The sequence below is a fragment of the Leucoraja erinacea genome, chromosome 19, assembly GCF_028641065.1.
Source record: "Leucoraja erinacea ecotype New England chromosome 19, Leri_hhj_1, whole genome shotgun sequence".
Lineage (NCBI taxonomy): Eukaryota > Metazoa > Chordata > Chondrichthyes > Rajiformes > Rajidae > Leucoraja > Leucoraja erinaceus.
Genome location: NC_073395.1, coordinates 14,176,293 through 14,197,337, shown reverse-complemented (window position 1 = coordinate 14,197,337; position 21,045 = coordinate 14,176,293). Strand labels below are relative to the sequence as shown.

Genomic DNA, 21,045 nt, shown 5'->3' with positions numbered 1-21,045 from the left:
GAGCGGGAATGTTAACGTGGTCTTGGAATAGACAACCCTGGCGGAGACAGGCCATTGGAGGTGACGTGCAGACTATATTATAAACTAAAACCCTCCAGGGGTCAATGGACAAATGTCCTTTATGATCCCATGTACAGTGACATTTTCGTTTGGCATACAGTTCAGTAAAGGGGATAAATTGGTTGATAATTTTATCAACGTCACTGTGGCGCAGCGGTAGGGCCACATTCTTACAACGCCAGAGACATCGGGTTCGTCCTGACTACGGGTGCTTGTTTGTATGGGGTTTGTACGTTCTCCCCGTGACCTGCGTTGGTTTTCTCTGCGATCTTCGGTTTCCTCCCACGCTCCAACGACTTACATCGTTTTAGGTTAATTGGCTTGGTATAAATATAAAATGTAAAATTATCCCGAGTGTGTGTAGGAGTGTATTAGTGTATGGGGATCGCTGGTCGTTGCGGGCTTGGTGGGTCTGTTTCCACGCTGTATCTCTAAACTAAAGCTAAACTAATTAGAAAACACAATGGTTATACGAATAGGGTGCAGTAGCCAGGAGAGCAGACTAATCTGTTCATAAAGATAGACACAAAATGCTGGAGTAACTCAGCGGGACAGGCAGCATCTCTGGAGAGAAGGAATGGGTGACTTTTCGGGTCGAGACCCTTCTTCAGACTGGTTAGGGATAAGGGAAATAAGAGATATAGACGACGACACGGCGATAAAGAACAATGAATAAAAGACATGCGAAGAAGTACATCAGATTATGAGAGCTTATGTACTGTCTGATCACAAACTGAACGGAACACTGCTCCAAGCTCATGAAATCTTTACAATCATTAATCATCTTTTTTCCCCCACTTTAATCTGGGTTGGAACTCGGATCTGCTGACTGAAAAGACACAGAGTGATTCTCACAGCAGCGGCTCAGGCCAATGAAACCAATTATTGCAATTTTGTCTTAATTTTCTGAGGGGAAAAAAATCACTTTTTCTGCTGGAATTAAAAGTGTACCAAACAAATTGCAGATGCTGGAAATCCTCAACAGGTCAGGCAGCATCCGTAGAGAGATACAGACACAGTAATGTTTTGAGTCAAAACCCCTTGGAAAAGGTGAAACAAAAATTGTGTTAATTAATATATAGATGATGGTGTTTTACTAGGATGTCGCCAGGACTGGAGGGTCTGAGCTATAGGGAGAGGTTGAGTAGGCTGGGTCTCTATTCCTTGGAGCGCAGGAGGATGAGGGGTCTTATAGAGGTGTATAAAATCATGAGAGGAATGGATCGGGTAGATGTACACACTCTTGCCCAGAGTAGGGATCGAGGATCCAGAAGAAATAGGTTTAAGGTGAAGGGGAAAAGATTTAATAGGAATCCGAGGGGTAACTTTTTTACACATAGGTAGGTGTGTGTATGGAACAAGCTGCCAGAGGAGGTAGTTGTGGCAGGGACTATCCCAACGTTTAAGAAACAGTTAGACAGGTACATGAATAGGACAGGTTTGGAGGGATATGGACCTAGCGCAGGCAGGTGGGATTAGTGTAGCCGGGACATATTGGCCGGTGTGGGCAAGTTGGGCCGAAGGACCTGTTTCCTCAATCTATGACTGAGGAGGGATGGGTAGAATGGGAAGAACGTGACAGGATGAGATCCCAATTTTTACAGGGCTGTCTGGAATATTTAGTGACGGCAGTTCAAGAGGCAGAAAGGAAACAAAGTGGCATGCAAAAGCTGTGAAATACATGGAACATAGAACAGTACAGCATTGGAACAGGCTCTTCATGCCCAACATGATACCATGAAACTAATCTCCTCTGTCTGTACATGATCCATACCCCTCTATCCCTGCGTATTTATTCATCCGTTCCCTTCCAAATGGGAATAGATCCTATCCCGATGAATCCTCTCCAATAGCCCACCTACCACTGATTTGGGGCTCGCCTGGCCTATAATTTCCTGGATTATCTCTATTTCCCTTCTTAAATGACTGTGGCTAAAGAAAGTACAACGACCCCTGCCATCGGGCCGAAACGGTGCCTATTTCCTTCGCACCATAGATGCTGCCTCACCCGCTGAGTTTCTCCAGCATTTTTGTTTACCTTCAGTACATTAGTGTGTGGTGTGTGAGTGTATATATATATACATATATATACATATGTGTGTATGTTTCACTGGACTGGAGAACATGGCTTGGTGATGTTTCGGGTCGGGACACTTCTTCAGACCTGTGCTGATTTTCCCATTGCTGTGACCTTCTCTGTGTCTTTTTCCTTGTTGCAGATGAGAAGCCGGTCGCATTGACTCCTTACGAAGCCCCTGCGAATAGCCCTCGGTATGTGTTCAACCAGAGAGAGCGGGAATCCCTGGAGGTGCGCGTGCGAGAGGTCGAGGAAGAAAACCAGGCCCTTCGTAAGCAGCTCAGCCTTGCCCAGAACAGAGTCCATCACCATAGAAACCATTCCAAAAGCTACTCCACGGAGGAAGGCACCGGAGACAACGAGGGGGTCCATGCCGTGACGTGGAACAGCTCGGAGTGTGGCAGACATCCCACTGTAGAAAAGTGCGAGGTAAATTCACCTCTACCCCTTTACGTTTCAATGCCAAACCTCCATTTTCCCCTGTATCTTTTCTGCACAGTGCAAGGATCGTATACTCATTGTCATAGAAAGCTTATGACATCCTCTTAGAGGATACACAAAAAGCTGGTGTAACTCAGCGGGTCAGGCAGCATATTTGGAGAAAAGGAATAGATGACGTTTCAGGTTGAGGCCCTTCTTTAGACTGAGAGTCGGGGGAAAGGGAAATGAGAGATATAGAAGGCACATAGAATAAACGAATGGAAGATAATGCACAAAAATCAGCGATAATCAACGAAAGATAATCACCCACAATGGTCCTTTGTTGGCTGCGGGGAAGTGACGATAAATTATACAGACAGTGAAACTCAACAGGACCACAGTGAATGAAATACAATGGACTTGGGTAGAGGAGGGGCGGAGAGAGAAGGGGATGCAAAGGCTACTTGAAAAAGAAACCAATATTCATACTGCTGGGATACAATGCCGTTTTTTGAGTGACATCTTCAAGTGCTGACTGACTTTTCACACAAAATTTGCAAAATTCGCTCTTGTTGCAATAAGGAGTAAATTCCAACACCACATTCCTTGGCTTTTTCCATCAATTTTCCCTTTGCCTAATTTTGTTTTAAACCCTCACTTAAAGACCTGCTGCAAGATGCCCTATCAGTTAAGCAGCATGTGATTGGTGGCTGTAGAGACTAGGAGGCCAGTTAATGTGTGGCCTTTCTTTGAAGTAGATTCCTACCCTTATCGTGTTAAGTTTTACTCTGTTTTTTTTTTTATTCCTACTGGTATGTTTGAACAATCTGCAACCTCTCCTTGGAATAAAGGTCCCTTAATCCTTCCGCCCTTCAGTAAGCAGAGCATTGATTGACCTGTAAGCTTTTAATGTCTGCCAACAATTGAAACCAAACCCTGTGTTAGGTTGACACAAGCAAGATTAAGATTACCAGGTGCCCTTCAAAGCATCAGCATGTGGATTAACTCCTGGGATCAGGCTCCACCAAGAGTTAATCAGTCTGGCTATGTCCTGACTGATAGTGCAAGAGTTCAACAGTATGTATTTGTCACATGCATTGGATATGGACTGAAACAGTTAAAATACTTACTTGCAAAGATAGACACAAAATGCTGGAGTAACTCAGCGGGGCAGGCTGCATGGGTATGAGTGACGTTTCGGGTCGAGACTCTTCTTCAGACTGAGGTGAGTCTGAGGAAGAGTCTCGACCCCAAATGTCACCCATTCCTTCTCTCCAGGGATGCTGCCTGTCCCGCTGAGTTACTCCAGCATTTTGTGTCTATCTTCAGTGTAAACCAGCATCTGGTTCCTACACAAATGCTTACTTGCTGCAGCTTTACAGGCACATTAGATGCAAGAACAACAACAATTATGCAGAGGTTCACTTGCACCTCCTCCAACCACATCTACTATATGCATTGTTCAAGATGTGGACTCTTATACATCAGCAAGACCAAACGTAGACTGGGCGATCGTTTCACGGAACACCTTTGCTCAGCCCGCCTGAACATACTTGATCTCCCGGTTTTTGGAAACTTTTAATTCTCCTTCCCATTCCCACACAGATCTTTCTGTCCTAGGCCTCCTCCACTGTCAGAGTGAGGCTAAACACAAATTGGAGGAACAGCATCTCACATTTCACTTGGGCAGCTTATAACCCAGTGGTATGAATATGGATTTCTCTCACTTCAGGTAGCCCCGGCATTCCCTCTCTCTCTATCCCTCCCCCACCCAAGTCGCACCAACTCAGCGGGTCAAGCAGCATCTATGGGGGGGAAATGGACAGTTGGGACCCATCTTCAGTCTGAAACGCTATAACCTGTGAAACGTTGCCCGTGCATTTTCCTCTACAGATACTGCCTGATCCATTGAGTTCCACTCACAGTTTTTTTTCCCTCAAGACTCCAGTATCTCCATTCTTTTATATCTCCTTTAGGATGTTAATGGGTTAGAGATAATTTGAAAAATATCACAGTGAAATGATTGAAGGCTGAACACCTTCGCTCAGTCCGCCTGGTTATATTGCTTGGGCAGCTTACAACCCAGTTGTAATGGTTTTGATTTCTCTAACTTCAAGTTACTCCTGCATTCCCTCTCCCACCCATGTCACACCAACTTCTCATTCTCACCTAGCAAACAGCTAATAATGGGCTGTTTCCTTTATTATCGTCACTTTTTTGCATAACTTTCATTCATTTGTTCTATATCTCCCTACTTCACCGTCCGTATCTTTCATTTCCATCTCGCCTAACTCTAGTCTGAAGAAAAACGTCACCCGCGCCTTCTCTCCAGAAGCTGCCGCCTGTCCCGCAGCATTTTGTGTCTTATGAAGGTTTGCGTGCTGCCATTTCATGGTGAAGTTAGCGACTCTTGATCAGAGCTAAGTTCATGGATCGCCTCAGTGCATTTGCTATCACTAACACTGTGCAGAGAGCATGCCGGTTAAAACGCTCTTTCTGTGATCCCAGAGTCCATTCTATTTCAACTTTGTTCTAAGTTAGTTCAATGGCTGCTGTAAAATGGGCTTGTTGTATCTGTGTGCCTCATGAGTTATCCTAAAGTCCACACAGTGATGCAGAACATCAACGTCATGCTGGAACTCCCACTGATGGCTCTGCAGCATTGGGTACCATCTGCTGCTGTGCTGAGCAATGACGTGTTAATTGTCCCATCAGCAGACTGTGCTAAGCAGATTGACCTCAACCCAGTTCAGCAGCCAAGAGGGACGATAGACACAAAATGCTGGAGTAACTCAGCGGGTCAGACATTATCTCCGGAGGAAAGGAATAGGTGATGTTTCGGGTCGAGACCTTCTGCAGACTGAGAGTCAGGGGAAAGGGAAACGAGAGATATAGATGGTGATTTAGAACAAATTAATGAAAGATATGCAAAAAAGGTAAGGATGATAAAGGAAACGGGCCATTGTTAGCTGTGGGCTAGGTGAAAACGAGTTACAGACAATGAAACTCACCAGGACAGCAGTGAAACTAGCGCAACGATTAGGGTGGGGGAGGGACGGGGAGAGAGGGGATGCAAGAGGTACTTGAAGAAAGCTGGTTTTGGCATCTGCTAAATAGATAGGAAATAACCTTCCTGTCGAGAATCTGCTCCTGATTGTTCCCCAGTCACAGGATGATGATAGGAATTGCTGACTAAGATCGGAGTAACATCGGGCTTTGCCATCCTGGTTGAATATCCGGACGATACTAACACAGCTCATACGTTGATAAGTGAGCAGAGGTAAAAATGACCACTGCTGTGCTGTCCAACCTCAGTGAGAGCTAGCTCCTTTATTACAGTGCAGAAGAGATCCATCTAACCTTGACTATAATTCTATTTGTCTTTTGCAGACAATCCACATCGCAATTGTGTGTGCAGGATATAATGCAAGCCGTGATGTTGTGACACTTGTGAAGTCTGTTCTATTTCACCGGTACGTATATATTAGCCCATATTTAGTTTCTTTATTTTACACTTTAGATATATGGTCTGGAAACAGGCCCTTCAGCCCACCGAGTCCACGTCGACCAGCGTTCACCTCGTATACTAGCACTATACTACACACTAGGGACAATTTACAATTTTTACCAAGGCCAATTAACCTACAAACCTGTACGTCTTTGGAGTGCGGGAGGTAACTGGAAGACACTGAGAGAACCCACGCGGTCATTGAGAGAATGTACAAACACCGTATGGACAGTTCCCGTAAGGCTGCTGTAAGTCAGTAACTCTAGCGCTGTGTCACGGTGAGCAGAAGCATAGCAACAATGTGTAGGAAGGAACTACAGACGCTGATTTATACCAAAGATAGACACAAAGTGTTGGAGTAACTCAGCAGGTCAGGCAGCATCTCTGGAGAAAAAGGATTATTTTTCGCCAGAGATGCTACCTGACCCACTGAGTTGTTCCAGCACTTTGTGTCTATCTTCAACATAACAATAATATTAGTTACTGCAGTAAAATGCTGGAAAGACACAGCAGGTCAGGCTGGATCTGTGGAAGGATCAACATAGTTAATGTCTCAGTTCTGGTACCCTCGTAAGAAATGGGGATAGTGGGTGGTGATGAGTGAGCTGGAGCATGGGGCAGCTGCAGTTACTATGTTTTAACACTCAGCGTCTACAGTGGCCCCACTATTGTCTAATATATTGTTTGCCCATACCTCATGGATTCATCTTGTCATGGTGGAGAAGCTTGTGTGGTCCTGAGATCCTGAGAGCGATGCCGTCTGGAGCTATGCTCCTGGTAGGGCCACCCATGGCGGTAAGATTGAGGGGGAGGTCTCTGAAAAAGAGAGACCCAACCAAGCCCTCTGCGGTGGAACAGGCGGGGGATGATGGCTGACCTTAGTGGAGCGGCACAACGGCTGGGAAGGCGGATGAAGGCTGCAGCAGAAAAGGGTCTCCAGTCGTCTTGGACTCCATGCCACTGGATCCTGACCCAGATCTGTCAAGGACCGTGGGGTGGCTGTCAGTGCACCAGTCTCCCCACGTTAAACAATGTCACGCACAGGCGTCCTCCATATAGGGAATAAAGGGGGAGAGACCCCCATGGTCAGCCATGACCGAGGGGGGCCTAAGAAGACCCATATCTCACTGGTGAGGGTCCATAAAATGTATTCAGTGGCGACAGGTGCGGACAAGGACACGCGAGGCAGTCAGTGCCTGTGCAGAGGGAAACAGTGAACGGTTCAGATTGTTGATCTTCCGTTGTTGTTCTATCCCTGCTCTAGTGTATAGTTCCACCTGCTCCAGGTCCCCACCCCCACCATTCAGACAACAATTTCTCATAGAAAGAAGGAACTGTGGACGCTAGTTTACAACAGAAAGGCACAAAGAGCAGGAGTAAACTGAGTGGGTCAGGCAACATGTGTAGGAAGGAAGTGCAGATGCTGGTTTAAACTGAACATAGACACGAAGAACTGGTGTAATTCACCGGGACAGGCAGTATCTCTGGAGAGACGGAACGGGTGACGTTTTGGGTCGAGACCCTTCTTCAGACTGGGGGGGGGGGTCTCAACCCGAAATGTCACCCATTCCTTCTCTCCAGAGATGCTGCCTGACCCGTTTAGTTACTCCAGCTATTTGTCTAATCTCCATTCATCATCCACTGACCCTGAGCAGAGGTTGACTGTAACTTTGTCGGCCAGCTGAACCCTCTCTCTCCCCCACAGTTACTGGACGGCTAATTAATTTCCAGTCGTTTTTCTATTCATTTTAGTTGTATAGGGTTAGGGTTAGGGTTAGGCGGTTACTCGACCCCTTTGCTGCCCCTTTACTAATACTGTTCTAAATAATTCCCAATCCTCACCGTCTGCCCGGCATCTCTGTCTGACACTCTCAAGGCATTTCATGTTCACAGTGGAATAAAATGTAAGTTCAAGGTCCCAGCTTATTGGCAATTTAGAAAGAGTTGTTTAAGCTGAAGACTTGCCCGCTGTCTTTCTGGTGCAAAATATCCCAAGGCAATATTTGAAGAAGAGTAGACAGCTCTCCCTGTATCCTGGCCTCAAACATAACAACAACAGATTAGTTTAGTGTAGAGACACAGCGCGGAAACAGGCCCTTCGGCCCACCGGGTCTGCACCGACCAGCGATCCCCGCACATTAACACCATCCTACACCCACTAGGGACAATTTTTACATTTACCAAGCCAATTAACCTCCAAACCTGTACGGCTTTGGGGCGTGGGAGGAAACTGAAGATATCGGAGAAAACCCACGCAGGTCACGGGGAAAACGTACAAACTCCGTACAGACAAAACCCGTAGTCGGGATCGAACCCGGGTCTCCGGTGCTGCATTCGCTGTAAGGCAGCAACTCTACCGCTGCGCCACCGTGACCGGATCATCTACTCCTGTTCATGGGCCTTGTAACGTGACAACTGAGTGCTGTCTTTCTTGCATTGCAATATTTAACCGTATTCCACTAGTTTTGCCTGGGTTCTTCGAGACAAGGCAATCTCAACCCGGTCATTCCCTCTCCACTCCTCTTCCATCAGGCAAGAGGTACAGAAGTGTGAAAACCCACACCTCCAGATTCATTGACAGTTTCTTCCCAGCTGTTATCGGGCAACTGAACCATCCTGTCAACAACTAGAGTGGTCCTGAGCTACCATCTACCCCATTGGAGACCATTGGACTATCTTAGATCGGAGTAACTTCACTGGACTTTATCTTGCACTAAATGTTATTCTATCATCTATCTGAAAACTTTGGATGGCTCAATTGTAATCATGTGTTGTCTTTCCGCTGACTGGTTAGCAAGCAACAAAAGCTTTTCACTGTACTTCGGTACACGTGACAATAAACTAAACAAAATTAGTTATAGTGTGTAGGAAGAAACTGCTGATGCTGGTTTAAACCGAAGATAGACACAAAAGTGCTGGAGAAACTCAGCAGGTCAGGCAGCATCTCTGGAGAAAATAAATAGGTGACGTTTCGGGTCGAGACCCTTCTTCAGACTGAGAGTCAGGGGAAAGGGAAACGAGAGATATAGATGGTGATATAGAGAAATATATGGATGAAAGATATGCTAAAAGTGACGATGATCAAGGAAAGGTGAAGCCCACAATGGTTAATTGTTGGCAGTTGGCTAGATGATAACGAGTTAAACAGATATGTGACACATCAGGACAACAGTGAAACCAGTGCGATGAGTAGAGTGGGGGAGGGACTGAAAGCGAGGGGATGCAAGACTTGAAAATGAGAAAAATCAACATTCATACCACTGGATTGTAAGATGAACAAACTAGTTATAGGGTTCTTTGAGTCATCCTGAAGTTGTGAAAAGTGGCATCTAAAGTAATCCCCCCCACCTCCCCACTGAACCTGTGATGTTTTGAGAAGCTGGTTCTTTAATGAGGAGGCTTCACAAGTTCCTTTTTGCCGCTGCTACAGATATTGAAGCAATAGTCAACGTTTTGTTGTGACTTGCCAGTGGACATGATTTCCACTTGATCCGGTGACCCACCATGAGCATTTACCCTGGCAACAGTCACTGGCAGATCTTTACATGGGGCAATCTGAAGTGCTCTGAGAATATTGTCGTTCAACCTCGTATTTAGTTTATTTTTTTATTTTTTTTATTTTATTTATCAGAAGTAGTGTACATTACAATAATATAAGCCTAAGGAATCTCATATCATCCAGGTGTAGCATTTCGGACATATTTGAAATCCACATATTTATTGTTGGTGTTGGGGCGTTTTTCCAGAATTAATGTATGAGTTTTTTTCCCGTTATTAAACTGTAATTAAGTAGGTTCTTTTGGGATGCAGTTAGCTCAGGGCTGCCTTCCATTGTTCCAAAAATAATCAATTCTGCATTCGATGTCAGTATTATTTTATAGTTTTGTGAAAATTTCAAAAGTTTCATTCCACAATTTTTGGATTTTTATTCAGAAAACAAAGGAATGCGCTATAGTTGCTTCTTGGGATAGACATTTATCACAGATAGGGGAGACATTAGGAAAAAATGTACTTATTTTATTTTTTGAGTAATATAGTCTATGTAAGGTTTTAAATTAAATTAGAGTTTGTCTTACGTTAATCGAGCATTTAGAGACATGCGTAGACACAGGCCCTTCTGACCACTGAGTCCGTGCCTTTCCAGCGATCCCCACACACTAACACTATGCTACACAAACTAGGGACAATTTACCTTTTTACCAAGCCAATTACCCTGCAAACCTGTACATCTTTGGAGTGCGACAAAGAGAAAACCCATGCAGGTCACAGGGAGAATGTACATACTCCGTGCAGACAGCACACACGGGTCTCTGGGACTGTAAGGCAGCATCTCTACTGCTATGTCACCATGTCGCCCTGTTGTTGCCATTGATCCATCCGTAGAAATAGACGAAGCGCTGTTTAACGTTTATCAAGACCGTCAGAGAGATTCACAGGCTGCAACTTCCTAAACTATAAAGTACTGAAATTCTTATTTCATGAAATCCTGTCACATATCAAGATGGGTTCTTCTAAATGGGGGCATAAAATATAGAACAGTACAAGAACAGGCCATTCGCCCCACAATGTGTGTGCTGAACATCATCCCAAAATAAATTGATCTAATTTGCCCGCATGTGGTCCATATGCCTCAGTTCCCTGCATATCCACGTGCCTATCGAAAAGCCTCTTAAACACCAGTATAATGCCTGCCTCCACCACCAACTCTGTCACGACCATCCACAACCACCACCAGATGTGTAAAAAAAACTTACCCCGCACATCTCCTTTAAACTTTTCCCTTTCACCTTTAAAGCTTTGTCCTCTCTTCTTTGACATCTCTGGTCGTTGGAAAAAATCCTCTGACTGAATACTCTATCTGTGCTTCTCAATATGTTATATACTTCTATTAGGTCCTCCCTCAATCACCAGCGTTATAGCGAAAACAATCAAAATTTGTCCAACCTCTCCTGGTAGTTAATACCTTGTCATCCTGAGCAGTGCAATGTGGCCATAAATTTATTGAGAAATCCATTTTTTTTTTGCACTGCAGTATGTAACACCTCAAATTCACGTTTTATTGCTTTAAATAGAATTTGAAATCAGCATTAGTTTGAATATGTGCTATATGTCTAACAATTCCCGTTGCTGATTCCCATTCTTTGTGGATCCTCCACAGTATTAACTTTTTAGCAGTTTGTTCCGCTCCTCCTGATCAACCGCTGTGGTCCCTCTGCTGGGATTTGCCCTTACGGGTGGCACGGTGCGCAGCAGTGGTGTTATTGCCTTACGGCACTTGCAGCGCCGGAGACCCGGGATCGATCCCGACTACAGGTGCTGCCTGTACGGAGTTTTTTACATTCTCCCCGTGACCTCTTGGGTTTTCTCCAAAGTTTTTGGTTTCCTCCCACACTCCAAAGACGTACAGATATGTAGGTTAATTGGCTTATTGCATGTGTAAATTGTCCCTAGTGTGTGTAGGATAGTGTTAATGTGCGGAGAGCGCTGGTCGGTGCGGACTCGGTGGGCCGAAGGACCTGTTTCCGCTCTGTATCTCTAAACTAATTTTTAAACTAAACTAAATCTGTTGAGAAGACCAACGAAAGGTCAGAGCACAAACTCCAGGAGGAGAATGGTGATCGCCTCAGCTTTGCAAAGCACTCAGCTGCTTGGAGCGGTGCCCAATCTAATGGAGCCCCAGGCTTCTTCAGGGCCTCCTAAAGTCCGCCGACTAACCTCTCTGATGCCTCCTCGACATTGGCCCGTGACAAGTGCATTCATTCCCCAAGTGCTCTGATAAGCGTGGGTTTCTTGGTGACATTGGCCATGACTAAGGTCAGAACAATTTTCACCTCATCCTGATAACTGTGCTCTCACATCTATCGCAACATTTAAGAAATATTCAGACAGGTACACGGATAGGGCAGGTTTAGAGGGAAATGGGCCAAAAGGCAGGCAGGTGGAACTTATTTAGATGGGGCATGTTGGTCAGCATGGGCATGTTGGGTCGAAGGCCTGTTTCCACAGCGTACGCTTGCTCTGAGTGTGTGCAGGCCATGGAGTCAGCCCTGGTCAATGGGACTGCAGTAACACCATGCCTGTAGCTCTCTCGCCCCCAACACTCGGCGATCTCTCCCTGCAGTATTGGTGTGCATTCTGACCATGGTTGTGAGAGCTCTGCTGCCTTGACTCATACCTCCGTCAATACCATTCAGCATGCACGCCTTCACTTTGCCATTGATTTTCATTGTATTAGGCACTCCTTGGAGTTTGTTCAGCACGTGTATTTTCCTGTCGATGAGGCTGGAGATCGGTGTTTGCCCTGCTCTGGCAGGCTTGAACATGATGTCCTACTTGATTACAGCTGTAGAACAGGCACTCTGAATGAGTCGGTGAAGGCAGTGAGATCACCACATCAATAACAGGGTCCCTTGCCTTATGCAGTCCACTGATCCACCAAGACTCGGCTGTTTGTGTGTACGTGGCTTACTGGGCTTCTACTGGAGCCATGCTTGGAAGTCCACACCATCAACGCCACCCGCCCTCGTCGGCTTGCACAGTGCTCTCACATCTATCGTAATGTTTAAGAAACATTCAGACAGGTACATGGGTAGACACAAAATGCTGGAGTAACTCAGCGCTGATTGAATGGCAGAATAGACTCAAAGGGACGAATTTTGATTATTGATAGCCAGGGTTTAGAGTCCATTAACGAACATTCCAACTGTGAGCAACCTCATTCTGTCTTTTCCACAGAAGAAATAATGTTTTTATTTGACAGCATTTCACAACATTGGAAATGCATTCATAAATGTAGGCAATTTCTCCTTGGCAACTCTCACAATGGGGAAAAAAGAGGAATTTTTTTAGGTGTTGACTGAGATGGATGTAAATATCGATGGAGGCCAATTATTGGAGAAGATTCTTAGGGATAGCATTTACTCACATTGGGAAAAACTTGGTCATATTAGGGATAATCAGCATGACTTAGTGCGTGGTATGCATGTCGTACAAAACTGATTTGAGTTTTTTGAGGAGGCGACGTGGATGTTGTCTACACCGACTTTAGTAAAGCACGCTGGCTCAACGGTAGAGTTGCTGCCTTACAGCGCTTGCAGCTCCACAGACCCGGGTTCGATCCTGGCTACGGGTGCTGTCTGTACGGAGTTTGTACGTTCTTCCTGTGACTGCGTGGGTTTTCTCCAAGATCTTCATTTTTCTCCTACATTTCAAAGACGTACATTTGCAGCTTAATTGGCTTGGGTTTGTACACTTAGTGTAAAATGCCCCATGTGTGTGTAAAGTAGTGTTAATATATGCATTGATCGCTGTTTGGTGCGAACTCAGTGGGCCAAAGGGCCTGGTCTACACTGTTGAACACAACAAAATCCTGGGCGATAGGGAAACACCGCGCATTACCGCGCGTCAATGCATATGCCACCACGCCTCATCACACGCCACACGCACGTCACGATGCACCAACCAATTTTTAGGATGTCGCGCAAATGACGCCCAAGTGGGACAGGCCCTTAACTATACATATATACAATCAGTCAAACTCAAGCACAATAGGTAGAGCAAGGTGAAGATACAGAGTGCAGAATAATTGATAGTACGGGTGTCAGGGATTATGGGGAGAAGGCAGGAGAATGGAGTTAGGCGAGTGAGATAGATTAACCTTGATTGAATGGCGGAGTAGACTCGATGGCCCGAATGGCCTAATTCTGTTCCTACCACTTATATAGTGTGGCATAGTGGCAGAGTGGTGCTGTCTGATTGGTGTTGGTACGTTCTTCCCGTGACTGCATGGCTTTTTTCCGGGTGCTCCGGTTTCCTCCCACCTTTAAAAGACGTACAGGTTTGCAGGTTAATTGGCTTGGATAACATTGACCCAAGTATGGAGGATAGAGCTAGTGTACGGGGTGATCACTCGTCGGCGCGGAATTGGTTGAACAAAGGACCTATTTCCACAACGTAAAATCTAAAGTCTATATAGTGGGGTTTTTTTTACACAAAGGGTGGTTGGTGCCTCGAATGTGCAGCAAAGGGATGTGGAACCAGATATGACAACAGCTTTTACGAGGTATTTAAACTGGCAAATGAGCAGGCAGAGAATGGAGGGATATTGATCATGCAGATGGAATTAATTTAATTTGTCATTATGATCAGCACAGACATTGTGGACAGAAGGGCCTGTCACTGTGCTATATTGTTCATGTACTTTATTTGAAGTCATTTCTCTGCATTATATTAATTGCCATTCGATGTATGACTGGTTCAAAGATTGGACTGCCCTACTTGGCAGCTCCAGATTTGTCAACAACATTCAAAAAAGAATTGTAAATAAGACTTGTAATGGAAAGATTGGGGGGAGGGGTAGAGGAGTGGTGTTAATTAACTAATACTTTCAGAGAGCCCTTCTGCGCTGTAAAATGATATCACTTGTTAATGGCCCATTCATTGTTCTCAACAGATGGGTTGGCTAAAAGGTGCTGAACAATATCAGCATCAGACACTTTCATTAAGATAACAGACAGCGTTTCATCTGAAGGTATTAATCCTTCACCACACGCTGTGCATTTTACCGAAGGAGGACAAGGTCATCAGAGATGAATCGGACATTTCTCGCGCTGGCAGCTCTGTCACCATTCACCCGCAGTGCCTGTAAAGGCCACACGGAGCACTACAGACAGCGAGCTGCTTTGGAGGATAGTTTAGCTTAGAGATACAGCATGGAAACAGGCCCTTCAGCCCAACGAGACCGCACCAACCAGCGATAACCCGTACACTAGTTCTATCCGACATACTAGGGACAATTAACCTACAAGCCTCCACATCTTTGGAGTGTGGGAGGGAACTGAAGATCTCGGAATAAATCCAATCTGTCACGGGGAGAACGTACACAAACTGCGTACAGACAGGGCCCGTAGTCGGGATCGAACCTTGGTCTCTGCCACTGTAAGGCAGCAACTCTACCATTGTACCACCGGGCCACACAAATCCTATGATTTATTATATAAAACAATTTAAAGAGTGAGCACCTTAAATCACATGTCTCAAACTTCCCCCCCCTCTCTGCCTCAGCGCTTGGTAGGTTGATTACATTTAAACATTTAGCAGGCTAATAAAAACCCACAGGGCAACACTCCTTTGCTGAAAACCATCATGCAGCCTCTATGCAAAGTCAGAGATAAGGGTTTCGCTGCTTGTGTTGTTTTCCTTGCCCGAGTATTTCAATTCTTATGCTGAAAAATTCATGGATTCTGCTGCATTGCTTTCATCAAGAGGGAAATGTACATTGCAGGCTGCCCGTGACTCAAGCTTGAGGAGCTTCAGTAATATTCCAGTGAGATGCGGCAATGTTTAATGTGTAAATCATGCTGGGCTGTAATAGTCAGACAGTGGAACCGTGTAAGTGCCATTCTCACTGAGAGAGAGAGCGCTTACAGATCCTATCTGGTGTAATGGCCAAGAATATATTATGCAGAGAGGTTGTTGGACCTGGTGCGATGGAATTGTTTTTTTGTCAAGAGAATCCTTAATGACTCTCCGTGCTTTCCCAGCTCCTTTCACTGGCACCTCTGCAAAAAGGCCTTCAGAACACTGATGAAAGAAGGCACGTCATTTTCCACTCAACCTCATACAGTATCATTCCCTCCCCGCTGCGAAGTATGAGGTAAGGCCACTTGGTCTTACCTGTGATCAATAGATCTATAGATCAGGCTGATCTGCCCACAACCACAATGCTGCCTGCCCATGGTAACCCCTTCAGCCTTTTGCTTATCCAGAAGCTGTCTACCTCAACCTTAACAATATTCAAGAGCTCACAAAACCCTTGAGAGAAAAGTACATTTTTGACTCACCTCTGATCAAAGGCCAATTCTTGTGATTTGAGGGTTGTCCTATCAAGAGGAGTTAAACAGCGTGGGTAGGTATTCCTTGGTCACTCCTTAGCCCTGGAGTTGCTGCCTTACAGCGCCAGAGACCCGGGTTCGATCCTGACTGTGGGTGCTCTCTGTTCGAAAGTTCTCCCCGTGACCCGTGTGGGTTTTCTCCGGGAGCTCCGGTTTCCTTCCACACCCCAAAGACATACAGGTTTGTAGGTTAATTGGCTTGGTAAAATTGAAATTGCCCCTTGTGTGTGTAGGATAGTGTTAGTGTGCGGGGATCGCTGGTCGGTGCGGACTCAGTGGGCTGAAAGGCCTGTTTCCGCACTACATCTCTAAATTAAACTAAACTAGATGCTGGAATCTTAAATGACCACATTTTTAAACTGATAGCTAGTTCGATATTCTCCACAAGATGAAACTCTCTCTCACCACATCCACTTCTAAAGACCCCACAGAGAGCATCTTGACTTGGTAATGCCATAGGAGGCCATTTGTCCCATCAAGTCAATGCTAGTTCTTAAAAAACTCTGCTGAATTCTATTTTATAAATTATTTCCTTGCAATCTACTCTCACACGCCCACTGATTCTCCCACCACCCACCTTTGCTTGTGTAATTGGCAGGAATCAATTAACCTACACAACACCAAATGAAATCCTTTTGAAATATCCAAAACCGGAGCTCAATCTATTTAATTTCAGTTCTCAGGATCTGCTACCAGGAAGCAATCGAGTCAACCTCTGCTGCACTCCACGATACATGCAAGGATAGCTCCAGTGCAGAATGTGCTCTGGGCTCGAATGAACCACGCGGTCCTTTTGTGTACGCTGCACTTTCTTGACGATTTCCAGCAGCTGGCATCTTCTCCATAGTCTGGAGCTTGAAGGGCAATATCATTCAGCTGGTAGCAGCAAGTGGCAATCAGGAGCTTAACGAAGGGCTCAGGGTTGCTCACCCTCACTCACATGGGGGAGAGGCAGTCGGGAAGGTGGGGGTGGTGGCGGGTGGAAAGGGGTGCCATCGGGAGAGACAGGAGGGCAAGTCAGCTTCTTGCTTTTGGTTTAGTTTAGAGATACAGCCCACCGGGTCCGCATTGACCAGCGATCACCGCATATTAACACTATCCGACATCCACTGGGGACAATTTTTACATTTACCAAGCCAATTAACCTACAAACCTGTACGTCTTTGAAGTGCGGGAGGAGACCGAAGATCTTGGAGAAAACCCACGCAGGTCATGGGGAGAACGTACAAACTCCATACAGACAGCACCCATAGTCTGGATCGAACCCGGGTCTCCGGTGCTTCATTCACTGTAGGCAGCAATTCTACCGCTGCGCCACCGTGGCTGCCCAGGAGGCTTCCAGGAGCCATTTCAGAGATAGGAGGATTACAGGACTTAATTGCACCAGGGACCCAGTTTCGACCCAGACCTCCGGTGCTGCCTGCGTGCAGTTTGCACGTTCTCCCTGAGACAGTGTGAGTTTCCTTTGGATGCTCCGGTTTCCTCTCACATCAAGAGATCATAAGATTCATAAGTGATAGGAGTAGAATTAGGCCATTCGGCCCATCAAGCCTACTCCACCATACAATACAATGCAATACGGTTTTATTCGTCACATTGCACATAAAGTGCAAGTGAAATGAATTCGTCAGCAGCGGCACAATGATAAAGAACACACAATACACAATAAACATTTAACACAAACATCCATCACAGCATTCATCACTGTGGTGGAAGGCACACAAATTGGCCAGCCCTCCTCCATTTTCACCCGTGGTCGGGACCTCAACCCTCCGCAGCCATCGCTGCGGGCGTCCAGATGGTAAAAGGACAACCATTCAATCATGGCTGATCTGTCTCCCCCTCCTGACCCCATTCTCCTGCCTTCTTCCCATAATCTCTGCGGATTTGTAAGCTGATAGGTTTTTGTAAATTGCTCCAACTGTGGATGCGAAAGTGGGATAACACAGGACTAGTATGAATGGATGATCGATGGTCGGAGTGGACTCGGTGGCCTTTGTCTTGCACTACATGTTATTCCCTTCATCCTGTATCTGTACACTGGACAGCCTGATTGTAGTCAAGTATAATCATGTATAATCTTTCCAATGACTGGATAGCAGGCAACAAAAAAGCCTCTCACTGTACCTCAGTGCAGGTGACAATAAACTATGGAATACTAAACTATATATTTACAGCGCCATGTTGTTTGTCCACAGGCGAAACCCTTTGCATTTCCATTTCATTACCGATGCTATTGCCAAGCAGATCCTGGGCTATCTCTTTGAGACGTGGATGGTGCCAGCAGTGACCGTCAACTTTTATGATGCTGATGAATTGAAGGTTGGAATTGATTTCTTCTTTTGTGCACGTCTGTCCTTCCCCCCCCCCCCACAGTGGCCATTGACGGAGCCATGCCTTCTACAGTTCACCTTTCTGACTCCCTTACCTCTTTTAAACTGCCATCAGCCATTTGCTCCAATCCTATCTGTTTAGTTTTTGGAGATTTGCGGAAACCGGCCCTTTGGCCCACTCAGTCTGCGCTGACCAGCGATCTCCGCATATTAACACTCCTACACAAACTAGGGACAACTTTGTTTTACATTGACACCAAGCAAATCATCCTACAAAGCTGCACGTCTTTGTAGTGTGGGAGGAAACCAAAGATAATCGGCGAAAACCCACGCAGGTTAACGGGGAGAACGTACAAACTCCGTACAGACAAGCACCCATAGTCAAGATCGAGGGGGTCCCATGGGGGGCCACCAAGAACTAAGGGGGTGCCCCGGTAGTGATCTACCAATATCAAAGGGGAACCCTTGCGGGGGGAGGGGACAACACCTCCTGCCACGTGCAGGCCCGGTTTGCCACTGTGAGAAGATAAGACTGTTCGAAGAACATTTTGTAACTTTGTTCGCGGCAGAAACCCATCGACTCTTTGTGTACTGCCATGGTGAGGCCTGCTGTGTGATTCTACCGGGTTGTACGCAACACAAGTAATCTCACTGTACCTGGGTGTGTGTGACAATAACATGTCATTGAATCGTGGACTTGGCTTTGACCGGCCCTGAATTTGCCTTTCAGCCAGAGGTTTCGTGGATTCCAAACAAGCATTACTCAGGGATATACGGGCTGATGAAGCTGGTCCTCACCAAGACTCTGCCTGCCACTCTGGAACGGGTCATTGTGCTGGACACCGACATCACCTTTGCCACCGATATTGCCGAACTTTGGGCTGTGCTGCACAAGTTCAAAGGTGAGAGAGAGTGTGCGTGTGCGCGTGTGTGCGAGAGTATGTGCGTGTGTGTGAATGTGCGTGAGTGCGCGTGTCTGTGTGTGTGTGTGCATATGTGTCCGCGCACTTGTGCACGTGTGTGGTATATTGACTCGCGGCGCTGCGCATTGACTCGCGGCGCTGACCCTAACGCAAAGTGACACGGATTAGGTAATCTGCTGGCGCAAAAGAGAGAGAATGGGTAGAGCACACAAACTAGTTGCAGCATAAACTCAGTACTTAAACCAAACCCCTCATACCCATGTGGATTTAATAGCTCTTGTGGCCAATGGTGGCTTGGCAGGTCACGGTCTAGGCAGTTCTTGGCGTGCCGCAAATGACCAGAGAGACACAAGGTGGTGCAGCGGCAGAGTTGCTGCCTCACAGTGTCAGAGACCCAGGTTCGATCCTGACTGTGGGTACTGTCTGTATGGAGCTTGTACGTTCTCCCTGTGACCTGCGTGGGTTTTCTCCAGGACCCCCGGTTTCCTCCCACACTCCAAAGACCTACAGGATTGTAGGCTAATTGGCTCGGTATAATTGTAAATTGTCCCTTGTTTGTGTAGGTGTGCAGGGATCGCTGGTCAGCGCGGACTCGTTGGGCCGAAGGGCCTGTTTCCACAATGTATCACTAAACTAAACAGAGACTGCAGATGCTGCCTGGTACTATGTTTATATATCTGTGCAGCTGCAAATCAGAATTTTATTGTTCCATTTTGCGACATGACAATAAAACACTCTTGACTCTTCACCCACCAAACCCACCCTCTCACCTCTTTATACCAGCTCCGTCGCCTTGACTCTATTCAGTCAACTTGAACACCAATACAAAATGGTGACAGTCCATTTCCTTCCATAGCTGATGGCTAATCTGCTGAATTCCTCCAGCAAACTGTCTTTTTTTTGTAGCAGAGGGTTAAATCAATTCAGATTTCCCCTTACAGATAGATATATGAGGCGAATAAAGAAGAAAGCTAGATTGTCTGAAATAGTCAACACTTAAGATAGACACAAAATGCTGGAGTAACTCAGCGGGACAGGCAGCATCTCTGGAGAGAAGGAATGGGTGGTGTTTTGGGTCGAGACCCTCCACGAGTTCACAAGTTATAGGAGTAGAATTAGGCCATTTGGCCCATCGAGTCTGCTCCGCCATTCAATCATGGCTGATCTCAGCCTCCTAATCTAATTTTCCTGCCTTCTCCCCATAACCTTTGACACCCATTCTAATCAAGAATTTGTCCATCTCTGCCTTAAAAATATCCATTGACTTTGTCTCCACAGCCCTCTGTGTCAATGAGTTCCACAGATTAACTGCCCTCTGACTAGCTTGGGCAATCATTATACGTAGGTTGCACATTGACTGCAGAGATAGTGAAGCATATCCAGCGCATGTGGAGCTGTACCTCCGTGTGAGTTGGTGCCTGTGGTGGTGAGTGAGAACTTCCAGAGTTGTGTATCTGTCACACACGTGGAAACCACAGTCCTTTCACTTCTGATGTCTGTACTGCAACGTCAGGGCAATTTCCTAAGCTGCTTCAAGGGGATGTCAAGGGGATGTCCGCAGACAAATGTTTGTCGACCTGGGACAGGTTGGTCAAAGAGGCAGGAGAACTCAGGTACAGTGGCACAAAGGGCAGCGGGACTCTTCCTAAGCAAGCACGTGAAATAGAAAGGCAGAAAATGTAGAACGGGAATTTTTGATCTCAAGACCCAGAGCAGCTGAAAAATGTTGCTACGAGTAGTGATGTGAATAGTGAGAAAGGCCAGATTTGATGAAAGGCAATTTTTAATCTTGGACAGAGCTTTTACAACCTGTCAGTAGGTTAATCCCTCA

At 46.0% G+C, this 21,045-nt stretch overlaps 1 protein-coding gene across 3 annotated transcripts in view; it reads left to right on the top strand.

Moving 5' to 3' along the window:
* large1 (LARGE xylosyl- and glucuronyltransferase 1) overlaps nt 1-21,045 on the top strand; it is a 292,835-nt gene that overhangs the window by 161,081 nt on the left and 110,709 nt on the right. For all 3 annotated transcript variants that reach the window (XR_008725023.1, XM_055650357.1, XM_055650358.1), the window contains exons 3-6: nt 2,280-2,566; nt 5,948-6,030; nt 18,157-18,280; nt 19,022-19,193. Coding sequence is in view for 2 of the 3 variants with exons in the window: in XM_055650357.1 (XP_055506332.1) it covers nt 2,280-2,566; nt 5,948-6,030; nt 18,157-18,280; nt 19,022-19,193 (666 nt within the window). In the remaining variant the exon portion in view is untranslated. The remainder of the gene's footprint in view (nt 1-2,279; nt 2,567-5,947; nt 6,031-18,156; nt 18,281-19,021; nt 19,194-21,045) is intronic.